The 12,599-nt window shown below is 40.7% G+C and overlaps 1 protein-coding gene across 3 annotated transcripts in view; it reads right to left on the bottom strand.

Moving 5' to 3' along the window:
- Positions 1-12,599, bottom strand: part of sema5a (sema domain, seven thrombospondin repeats (type 1 and type 1-like), transmembrane domain (TM) and short cytoplasmic domain, (semaphorin) 5A) — a 319,777-nt gene that overhangs the window by 94,560 nt on the left and 212,618 nt on the right. For all 3 annotated transcript variants that reach the window (XR_015847651.1, XM_088322448.1, XM_088322449.1), the window contains 2 exons: positions 8,591-8,795; positions 2,100-2,307 (listed from right to left, as the gene is read on the bottom strand). Coding sequence is in view for 2 of the 3 variants with exons in the window: in XM_088322448.1 (XP_088178574.1) it covers positions 2,100-2,307; positions 8,591-8,795 (413 nt within the window). In the remaining variant the exon portion in view is untranslated. The remainder of the gene's footprint in view (positions 1-2,099; positions 2,308-8,590; positions 8,796-12,599) is intronic.

The following is a 12,599-nucleotide window of genomic DNA, read 5'->3' as shown; positions in this document are numbered from 1 at the left end:
CTGTATCATTTTCCGTTCATTTTGCCGGCTGTGGTTTTTGAACAGTGTACATTATGTTCAGTCAAATTCGCGGGACTCTAAGTAGGGTTTGGGTTAATTTTGCGATTGTGTTACATGTTTTAATGCGGGCGCATGCGGCTTATATACAGGTGCGGCTTGTGTAAGTACAAAAGCGGTTATCCTCTTAAAATGTGGTGGGTGCGGCTTATAATCAGGTGCGCTCTATAGTCCGGAATTCACGGTAGGTTCATTTATTAGTAAATCTGATCTCAGCAGACACGAACCTCACAGCTTGCCACTGCAGTTCGACTTACCTTTCAAACCCACTAAAACAACAACAACAACATGCTATTATGTACTTGACAAGGGCTGAGGTTGTGATTCTTAGCGTGTGCAATGATGGATGGCATCCCACTGTAACGCGGAGATTTCACACCTGAGGCACTGCCAGCCCGACAGCCTATGCGATGAAGACACACAGCCGCAGCGGTACGGTGCATGTGAAAAACTGAAGGGTAGGGTGGTCCTTTTTTTCGACCTTTGATTTTTTATCAGGAAAGCATTGAATGATAAAACAATCCGTCAAAAATATTTAAAAGGTGCCCCGAAGCCATTTTGGTAGTTTAATAGGGTGGACCTCATTTATTAGAAACATTTCCCGGATAAATATTTCAACAAGTCAAGGCCTAATACGGTGTTAAACCGCGGGCAAACACAGTTTTTGAATTTCCAGATGGATTAAACATATTGAACAGGTTGGCCATATAAGCAAGTAGAAAAGTGCTTTTAAAATGTTTTTTTTTAAAGTGCATTTGAAATTTAGGTTCAAAAGACTCACATAGGTGGTAAAACACCTCATCTCATCTCATCTCATTAGCTGCACCACTTATCCTCAGTACGGTCGTGGAGGTGCTGGAGCCCATCCCAGCAATCATCGGGCAGTGGGCATGGGACACCCTGAACTGGTTGCCAGCCAATCGCAGGGCACACAGGGACAAACAACTCGCTCGCTCATTCACACCTAGGGACAATTTGGACCGGCCAATCCACCTGAAATGCATGTCTTTGCAATGCGGGAGGAAACCGGAGTGCCCGGAGGAAACCCACGAAAGCACGGGGAGAACATACAAACTCCGCACAGCAAGTCCGGTAGCTGGATTTGAACCCACACAGGAGGTTCCCAAGACCTTAAAACTGTGCCGCACACGTGCTAACCACTGCGCCGCCGTGCTGCCCTGTGGTAAAACACGATTGTCATATTAGTGTGATATTTTAGTGTTATATTTTATTGATCGCTAACAAAGTGTTTGTTGATGTTTATCGATTTTGTTAGTATTTATAATGGGTGCTTTGACACAGAACCTAGCTAAAGACAATCACAGAGCCCTAGAGTACAACTGTGTAAATGTTCACAGTAGTGGGTTCAGCTGTTTTGGAGCCTATTGTCTAGTTTGTCCTCTTTAATTTCAATATCCAGTTTTGATATCAATCCTATCCGTCCCGTCCTGTCCGGTATCACTCCATCTGTTCGATATCTGCTCGAGCAATGGGTATTAATCTCGTCGGCCTCTGGCTTCCTGTCATTCCACGCCAGACTGCTGCCTAACGTCTTCCGCTCAATGATCGCCAAATCACTGGCGTTTGGGTTAACGTGCATGACTGCCCCGTTTCCCGTAAAATAAAAGCTCGTGTGAGAAACGTCACGCATTTGGGTTCTGATCCTGTTCCGGTTCATGACAAGTAAATGTTTATTGAATTGTAGGCTTATAAACTACCTGAATGCCTGAATAAATGAATGCTGTTGGTGGATCCAATAAAAGGAATTAAACCTACAGTGGGGGTTGTAACACTGATTTTGCTTTCGGTTGGGAGAAACCGAAAGAAACGAACACTGCAGTCAAATGAAAATGACAGAAAGGCGAGCTATGAGGTCAAATACTGATCGCCAAGCACTGCAAATAAAAAAATGTAGAAAATTCGATCATCCCTCACACATTTTCAGCTCACCAAATCTGAAAAGTTTGGACACCCCTGCCTCACCATGTACGTTTGTTTTGGATTCTCTCCATGGAGAGTTGTTTGCTTTAGGGTTTACTCACTCTCTCCCTTTGTGGTAGCTACACCTCTTGAGGGGGATCTTGATGACCTGGTCTCGAACGCCCACATAAAGCTCGCTTCGGCTGTGCAGGATCAGCAAGCTCCGGATGGGTTGCCTCTTCCTGGCCGGGAACAGCTCGATCTCTTCCAACAGGCAGCTTCCGGTCGACTGGTTCAGCGGGGACAGAACTTTGCGAATCGTGCCATAATCTATGAGCCAGAAAAAGACCCAAGCTTTGGTCACAAGAAATAAATCGTTTTTGTGTTTAAGACGGATACTGTGAATTCTGGACAACAGAGCATACCTGATCGAAAGTCTCATCTGCAAATTTAAGGAAGAAACTCAACGATGTTGCCTGGAATATTTCTAACAATTAGTGTCAGCTGATCGAATATTTTAGAGTGGCAACTATCGGGTACATTTTTCCTATCAGGTGCAAAACATTGCCCCTCTCTAACTCTCTGACCTCTTTCACATTGCCACAGCACCCTCAAATCATCCTCCTCCCTCTATTTCACTATACCCACTGCCCGTCTCAACTCCATGAGGGAGCAAAGCTTTCAGCCGCTCTGCCCCCCAGGTCTGGAACTCATTGCCGCCTGATCTCCGGAATTTTGCCACCCTTTCCACCGGAAAACCCACCTCTTCAGACTTACAGTTCCATGATCATTTGTCTCACATACTGTCCACACATTACTTTTTAAACCATTTTATAGATATTATCATTAGATTTTAAACATTTAGTTTGTCGGCCGGATGAAAAATCCAGACAGGCTGCATGGTTTTCCCACCTCTGATGTAGGGTGCGCTTCCTGAGAATTCCTGGCATGTCATGAATCACCTGTGCCTGCTTTTATTTGAACCCGGTCCTGTCAATCCCCTTTGGTCAGTCTGTCTGCGAACCTCAGTGAATACTAGGCAAGCCTTTTTCGACCCTGACTCCCACCTGTCCCGGTTTTGCTCCCGTCTGTCGCTGGCTACAACCTGTTTTTGCTCCTGACCACGTCTGTTCTCCCGTCCCGGCTTACGACCTCTTTTTGTCCCCGACTACGTCTACTCTCCCGTTTAGGCTTATGACTCGCTTCCAACCCTGACCACGCTTTGCTCTCCCAGTCCCGGCTACCGACCCGTCTTTCCGTCCCTGACACCGCCATCGCTCGCTACGGAAGATCCACTTCTACGAGTACGAGAGGGTCCAGCGAACACCAGATGGTGGGCACAGCCCTTCCTCTCTCTTTCAATAAAACTAGTGGTAACCATCACGCAAGTGGGTTCTGTTTCCGTTCTGGTCCTGACATAGCAAGCCCATCCTCCCAATTCTCAATAGTTTTGAATCAGTCTGTTACACAATTAGCATAGTATACATAGGAAGTGACAGTAGTCAGTGATAGTAGGATAACATAAACGTTATCGTATCATTCTTAGCATTCGAACAGACTTGGTCGTGATGCTACGTTTATCACAGCAGCCCACGAAATTGCAGTAAAAAACGATGTGTGTGTGTGTGTGTCTTTGTTAAAACACACAGTCCACTACATAACTAATTGTTGAGCTCGCTACATTTGATCCCCTCTCATGCTCCAGTGTGTTTAACAAATGATTACAGAACAGAAAGCAGATGCCTGGTGAGTATCTGGAGTCCCACTGATAACGTTTTCCACACTTTACTCGCGCTGTCATAGGCTATTGTCACACTCCAAGGATCAAGCAGAGTGCTGATTGCCGGTGACAACACACAATGGGACTGAGAAAATGTGCAAGATGTCTATATAATTACTTATGACTTGATTTTTTTTTTCCACCGTCATAATAATAGCACTGTACGATGTGAATCGGCTTTACATATGCAGTGTTTATTTTACCTCTGAAAAGTGATGGGTCCCGGGGACTCGTATGCTCAAAAATCTATGGGTCCCAACCAATGTTCCTTCTAATTTTCCACGGGTCTGAGCGTTCACACAAAGTCGGTGAGCAACGCTTGAAACAACAGTGAGCAACCATAATCCCAAGTGTGGCAAGATAATTAATTATCAAACATGTCCAAAACTTGACATCAAGTTACATTTTGCTGAGTTTGCAAAATTATTTTTCTCTTTTGAACGAATTGACTCATGTACTATTGCAAATGTTGTACGGCCTACAAACGTCGTTTGTTCTTACAATTCTTTCACAAGATATCCATTTCTTTTTATTTCCTGATATATTTTGTCGCATAATATTAACATTTTGGGGGGCTTATTTTGTCGGTTGTAAGTAGGAACTGTACTTAATCACATTTTTTAGTAGAAGTACAATGTTGGCAACAAGATTCACTTGATATCATTGGAAATTATTTGAATGCAACACAAACTTTTTCTTCTTTTTTCCGTGTTTTTTTCTACTTTTTTGTTACTTTTTTGTTTTGTTCTCTATTTACTTTTTTCCTACATTTCTTTCTTTTCTTTTTTTCTGCCTTTTTTCTAAATTTTTCCTTCTTTTTTTCTCTTCCTTTTGTTTCTTTTTCCATCAGCTTTTCACTACTTTTTCATTTTGGTATTTTTTTCTTTTTTGTTCTATTCCCCCTTCCTTTAAGTCATGTTGCGCATAATTTTACATAATATTTGGTCATGTTGGGATTAAAGAACCAAAAACAACCTGAAGAGCCGTTTAGGACCCGAAAGAGCCGGTTCCTTTTCGTGAGCCGAGCCGAAGAAGCCGGTTCTCTACTTACTTTACTCAACTTCTTTCTACTTCGACTCGACTTCAAAATACCGCATTTAGGACACAACGTCAGGGGAACCCGTGTATTTTTATCTTCATGCACTGCTACTTTGACTTAAGTCGCTTCTTAATTAGTAATTTTGAGCCCTCAGTTTTGTGCGCTGGCTAGATTTTCTTGTGCGCTGTGAATGTGCGAGCAGTGCGCAATTGCGCACGGGCGCAGCTTAAAGGGAACACTGGTCCCAACAGAGATCTATGGGTCCCCAAAATTTAGTGTGCTCCGTGCCCTTACAAACTGTCGTATTTTCCCTTATAAAATACAAAAAAAGTATATGGGGCGGCAGTGGCTCAGGAGGTAGAGTGCTCGTCTTGGGTTTAAGAGATCTCAGTTCGAATCCCGGCTCCTCCGTGTTACATGTCGAAGTGTCCTTGGGTAAGACACTGAACCCCTAGTACCCCCAATATGCAGGTTAGCGCCTTACATGGCTGCACGGCCGCTATTGGGAAATGTGAAGCACACTGTAAAGCGCTTTGGGAAGTCTTGACTTGAAAAGCGCTATATAAATGCAGATCATTTCATTTCATTTCATTTCATATATATATTTTTTTCAAACATGTTTATTTATGTAATTTAACATGTTATATTGTACACGTGTTTCCTTATATCATATATATTGTTAATGAACATTTTGTTGTGAGACACTGAGTTGCTCGACATGAATGAGGTTTATTGTAAAAAAAAGTTAAAAAATGAAGTCACTTGGACGTTCACTGTAGAAGGAAAAAATAAATGCAAATATAATTAAGTAGAATAATACATTTTCTTATTCAAATTATTAATTCATTTTCTGCATTAAATTATTGTTGGTAATTCCCTTCAAAAAAACCTGTCGATATTAATTACACCACATCAACTATAGGGAATTTCTACACAACCCGGAACCTTCAAACCACTGTTTTGTAACAATCACAAGCGTGCTACATATTTCATACATTTACAGTTCAGCTCTTTGGATCTCCTCGTCTTCTTTTTTCAAGTAGGGAACTAAATGCTTGCGGCTGCCACGTTGCAAAAAAAGTCGCAGGACAGAAACGGAAAAGCATCCCATATGTATACAGGTAGACTGTAATCCAACTTTGTCTCCTTCCCCTTCGTTCAAGTTTTAGTTCCCATTAAAAGGGATCACCACAAACCTGCCTTTTTTCATTTTCTCCTTTTATACTTCCTTTTTTTCTTAACTTCTTTTGACAACAATAATGATTCGTAATATAATGCATCAAAGCAAGTGAGCCGTTTAAGAGCCGGCTCTCTTTAATGAGTTGAGCCGAAAAAGCCGGTTCTACAAAAAGAAACGGACTTTCACTACACAACTTCAGCTGGAGATCGGCGTGCAGACGAAAACTCGAACCGCGAGACCAAAACAACAAAGGTTCACGAAAAGTTTGGAGTGAGGTAAATCTTTGTTAAAAAATGATAATGACAATTTCGTGTCAAAAAAGTTGCGTCCCGGGGACGCACATTGATTTGACACGATCTGTCCCCAGCAAAAATAATGCGTCTAGGACGCAGGGACGCGGGCAAACGAGAACACTGCATGTGCGGGTTTTTTATAATTATTTCGATGCTTTATGACATCGTTGAATGTGATAGATTACAACAAAGTGTGAATCAAAGTACATGTTGTAATAAACAAATCTTACACTATAGTTTTAGTGTGCAGTGGTAGCCCCTTTCATCTAAAAAAACCGGGGTGTTTCCCCTTGGGTTCATCAGAGAGGGTATGCTGGGTTCATCAGAGAGTGTATGCGTTGAATATCAATCGCAGTTTATTTTATTGTTGAGTCTTTGAACCATGAAAGAAGTGACGCAATGTTATCTCAATAAGCCCAAAAAGTGGCACTGTTTACCCCTATGTGGTGTAAATCTTTCACTGCCATTTGCAATAGATTCGAAATAACCTTATTATGTTTGAACAATTAGGGTGAAAATTAAGTCCACTGAGGGTTTTTTCAAATAGTTGCCCTTTGATTTATTAAAAAAACACAAACACAATGGGGCAAAATACACACTAAGGCTTAACTACAGTGGCATCCCTACATACGAGATCAGTTTCTTGATCGAGGTTGTAAATAGAATTTTTTGTATCTTGAATGAATTTTCCCCATAAGAAATAACTGAAAACATTAATCCGTTCCCTGCGTGGTTGCTCTTTAATTTATCAAAAAAAAAACCACACACAATGGGACAAAATATGCACTAACCTTTGTTTTATCAACTTCAGTGGCTCCTCTACATATTCAATTGAATAGTTTCTGGAGCTTATAGAATTAGTTGTATCTTGAATAAATTCTCCCCATAAGAAATAACTAAAAATAAATTATTCCGTTCCCCGCATGGTTGCTCTTTGATTCATAAAAAACACACACAATGGGACAAAATATGCACTAGGGCTTAACCTTTGTTTTATCAACTACAGTGGCTCATCTACATATTCAATTGAACAGTTTCTGGAGCTTATATATACAATTTCTTGTATCTTGAATCAATTCTCCCCATAAGAAATAACTGAAAACAAATTAATCCGTTCCCTGCATGGTTGCTCTTTGATTCATAAAAGACACACACACAATGGGACAAAATATGCACTAGGACTTAACCTTTGTTTTATCAACTACAGTGGTTCCTTTACATATGCAATTGAATAGTTTCTGGAGCTTATAGAATTAGTTGTATCTTGAATAAATTCTCCCCATAAGAAATAACTGAAAATAAATTAATCCGTTCCCTGCGTGGTTGCTCTTTGGTTTATTAAAAAACACACACACAATGGGACAAAATATGCACTGGGGCTTAACCTTTGTTCTATCAACTACAGTGGCTCCTCTAGATATACGATTAAATAGTCTCTGGATCGAGATTATATATAGAAATTCTTGTATGTTGAATCAATTCTCCCCATGAGAAACAACTGAAAACAAATGAATCCGTTACCTGTGTCCTAAAATCATCTAAGTTAACCCTAATTTGTCACGTCTGGCGCGGTTGCCATGGCGCACAGTTGGTCCGAGGCAGGTGGCGCCGGATTCTGGCGCGGTTGCCTCGCGCCCAGTTGGTCCCGCCCATGAACACCGGCTGAGACGCATTTGACTGATTGCTTCCCGGTGTACTTAAACGCGTTCCTTTGAACTGTGCTTTGCTATACTTGTTAAACTTTGTTAAACCTGTGAGATTTTTGTGAACCTTCTGTGAGATTTCTGCAAGTTCTGTTTGGCTCTGAGAAATACCTAGTCTGTAGGTTTGCCTGCGTTTGATCCTGTTTTGTTTTTGGTTTGATCCGTTTGTTTTTGGAAATGTTTTTCTTTTGAGTGGATTTCTAATCCACTCCTGCGACCATTGATTCCCGGATCGATTGTGCGCCCTCCTTATCCTCCCCCAATAAATTGTGAGTACGTCTACGCGAATGGGTCCTTATTTCCTGTTTCCCGCTCTGCTTCGTGACATAATTAGCTTTTAAACACATCTTCCTGATGACTAAAAACATATTAAAATAGTTTACAAACATAAAAAATAAGATAACAGGATAAATAAGATGATAATAAAGTATATCTAATCAGGTTTGTATGGCAGGAAACGCACATGCTAAATGCGACAAGCTGGCGGTAAGCGGTATCTCGTGGTCACGTCCGTAAATTCTTATAACTTGGATTTTCTCTCAAAGATCAAGCAATATTTTTGCTCAAAAGACATTGAATTATCAAATTTCTCGTAATCATGAACTGCGCTGTACTTACCCGTGGCTAAATAGATGATATGAAAGAGCATGTCCTTGCCCTGGACCACATCCACAGCTACGTGGCTGAAGCGAACATTGTCCTCCATAAAGTAGGGCACGGAAACCACAGGTTGGACCACCTCGTGCATCAATAAGAACTTCTGGGCATTTTGCAAGTTCCTCTCTGTTAGGTTCACGTACGAGCCCGAGTCGATGGTGCCGCACTGCGTAGGGAAATTCATAAAAAAAAATAGGGGAAAAGTTAATTAAAGAATTAGAGCATGCTACGATTTTTAAAACATTTTGGGGAAAACGAAATTAAAGTACAAATCATGGAAAAACTTTGATATTTGATAGATTTCAGATACCGACATAAAGTCCTCATACCACCAGGCCTTCATTTCATAAAAATCACGTTACTTTTAAAAGTAATTAGTTATAGTTACTCACTACTACCAAAAATTTTCTGAGTTAGTAACTGAATTGCTCTAGGGTAAAAGTAAATAATTACCAGGGAAAGTAACAATTTCCGTTACTTATAAAAAACTTTTTTGTATAAGAATTTGACATTTTCTGAGCAGTATTTGAGTCAGTTAATACGTAATATTTATCAAACCTCAGATTTATTACAGTTAAAGCGCAACAAAAATAAAAAGAAAACAATATAATAAAATTACAATCAGCATTTACATAAACACGCACAAAATGTAGGTAACTACACAAAACGTAGGTAAACACACATACAGGGTTGAGTAGGGTTACTTTAACTGGATTACTTTCAATTACTTTTGGATTACTCCAATACCAAATATGCTAATAAAAGACAAAAAAAACTAAATATAAATAAGATTACTAAATTTTGTGCAGGTTTGGGGAGTAACGGAATACATGGAACGGCAAAAATGATGTTGGCAAGCTGTTTGGATTTATTTTCATTTTGTTTCTGTCGCATTTTATGTTAGTTTTGCTCAAAGAGATCAAAGCCAGGAGAGAAAGCTTAGAATAGAATAGAATAGAATAGAATAGAATATACCTTTATTGTCATTGTTACAAAATGGGTTAACATATTGTGACAACGAAATTGGGCATGACACTCCAGTTTTACATTCACAGTGAGGTATGAGCCAAGAAGATAAGGAACAGAGAAGATAAGGTTATAAAACAAGGGGGATAAGGCTATAGTTATAATTTACATGGTATTTACACAAGGAATGTCGGCATGTGGGATGTTACATACAGTGTTGTCGTGATACCGTTGGTATCGTAAGGGTTGTGCAATATTGCATTTGTCAGCATATGCATTGGTGCAAACATAGGCAACATAGTGCAGAAAAAAGGAAATGGTCAGACATTGTGCAAGGTGAGCAGTAAACGTAGTGCAGTCGACATGTGCAAGAACATAGACATTAGTACCATTATATTCGTATGAGGTAGTGTTGGCACAAGTTTTCAGGTTTTTTGTGCTGTGTCTGTTTTGAGCAGTGAACAAACATAGTGCAGACAGCATGTACGTGAGTACCATTTTACATTCGTGTGAGGTAGTTTTTTGCAACAGTTTTCAGTTTTTTTGTGCGGTGTCTGTTTAGGGTGGTAATGGCTGTGGGGAAGAAACTGTCTCTGAGTCTGTTTGTTTTTGCTTTGTGTGACCTGTAGCGCTTGCCGGAAGGCAGCAGGTCGAAGAGGTGGTGGCCGGGGTGAGAAAAGTCCATGATGATGTTTTCTGCTCTGCTGAGGTAGCGAGAGCAGGCAATGTCCTCCAGACTGGGCAGAGAGCAGCCGACGATTCTCTGGGCTGTTTTGATGATCCTCTGGAGCTTTTTCCTGTCTGCTGCTGTGCAGTCATCATTTTATTCATACTTAGTTTATTTTGTCTTTTATTAGCATATTTGGTATTGGAGTAATCCAAAAATAATTGAGAGTAATCCAGTTAAAGTAACCCTACCCAACCCTGCACACATAGTATAGATAACACATTAAACATTGGTAAACATAAGGAAACACACACAAGAACATATGTAAACGCACACAAAAAGTAGTAGTAGTTTTTAATACATACTTTTTGATAGGGACCAGGGCATATTTGGGGAATCTGTACTAGCTACAGCTTTTGCTACTTCGGTTGCAATGTAGAAGTGGGATTGAAATCTGTTTTAAAACCTGTGTAAGATAATCAACTGACGGATCACTGGGAATAATATCATCTAATGGAAGCATATAAATGCTGAAATGAAGGGGGCCAAGTACTGAACCCTGCGGAACACCACAGGTAAGACTAAAGGACTCAGATGTCATTTCAACATATTTAACACAATGCTTCCTATTCCTTATGTTGAGGATTTGGAGTTTTTCCTCGCCTTATGTAGGTTTCAGATCAGGGGATGGTGTAGTAATAGTATGTAGTGTGTACAGCCCTTTGAAACTTTTTGTGATTTAGGGCTATCCAACTGAAAATGACTTGACTTGACTTGTTGTTACTAATGGTGTTATTTGGCTGGGCCGAGAGAATTTAGTCAGACAGTGGTCCAGAATAAGTTGGCGCACCAATGATTTAAAATATACTTCAGCATAATAACACATTTACATGCACGGGCAGAGTGTACCTAATCCACTTTTATTTTGGTAATGACCCCATGAATGGGTGGATTCGCCTCAGGACACCCATACTCAAGATTGGTTACAGTTAAATACCCGGACATTTTTGTGCGTTAGTTCTAAGTGGCTAGCTTCAATAGCAACAGCACTTGCTACGGATCAATTCCCTGCGCTTTGCAGACTGACAGATGAGTGTCCTGGTGTTTTTTTTTCCCAGAGATGGATCATCGCCCTCGCCATTTGAGCAGAAGGGAAATGTGCGTTGTGAGGGACAGCAGAGAGCCTCTATTGGCAGACGCTCTTATTGTTTTTCTCCCAGCAAATAGACGCACCGTTATGAGCATATATCATATTATAGCATCTCCCTACAGTGTTGATGGCTCAGTGGCTCAGTGAGATTGGCCTTGAGCACACAGGGAATGTGTATGATTACCTATCTACCGTGGTGACACATTTGGGCGAAATGCGGTCCGGTTGAGGTGAGGGACAGAAGTATCATTTGGCCGAGTGTGCCCGTCTCACCTCCTGTCCTCGCTGAAGATTGCAAGAGCCGCTGAGTAATGACATTGGCATGTTTTGAAAAATTGCTCAAAACAGAAGAGATTGGCTCTAGAGAACCGGGGATGGAGGGGATTTGAATATAAGTGAAGATTGGGAGAGGTTCGTTTTTGGACGCACTTCATAAGCTCTTTATATTTGTTAGTCTGCCTTTTCTTATGGAGGAGTGATCCCGCCATATGTCTAAACAAATCCAAAACAGTGTTTTCTTTAACTGGTGGGTCGTAAAACCACCATCTTCTTCTTCAGAGTTATCAGCAGATTAAATCACAGTCATGAATTGCAGTTTTGAAGTGCAATGCCCTGGTTCTCAGTGCAATACCCCGTTTCCGGGTTGGGTAGGGTTACTTTCCCTGGATTACTTTTGGATTACTCCAATACAAAATATGCTAATAAAAGACAAAATAAACTAAATATGAATAAAATGATGACTCACAACACGTGGTAAGCTTTCTCTCCTGGCTTTGATCTCTTTGATCTCCGGCAAAACTTACTCCCTAAGCCTGCACAAAATTTTGTCATTTTATTCATATTTAATTTCTTTTGTCTTTTATTAGCATATTTGGTATTGGAGTAATCCAAAAGTAAGTGAAAGTAATCCAGTTAAAGTAAACATACCCAACCCTGCCCGGTTTTAAGTGCAATACCCCGGTTGATGTTCTTCACTGTGGTTCTAAAGAGTTTTTGCAAAAAAAGTTTTATTTTCGTACACTTAATTGGTTTGGTTTACAGGCGGCAAGGCGGCGCAGTCGTTAGCGCGTGTGCGGCACACTTCAGAGGTCACGAGATCGAACATCCTTTGTGGAGTTTGCATGTTCTCCCCGTACTTGCGTGGGTTTCCTCCGGGCACTCCGGTTTCCTCCCAAATCGCAAAAACA

The sequence above is a fragment of the Urocampus carinirostris genome, chromosome 18, assembly GCF_059441175.1.
Source record: "Urocampus carinirostris isolate Australia breed hairy pipefish chromosome 18, RoL_Ucar_1.0, whole genome shotgun sequence".
Lineage (NCBI taxonomy): Eukaryota > Metazoa > Chordata > Actinopteri > Syngnathiformes > Syngnathidae > Urocampus > Urocampus carinirostris.
The sequence above is the reverse complement of the archived record's forward strand: the minus strand, read 5'-3'. Positions and strand labels throughout refer to the sequence as shown.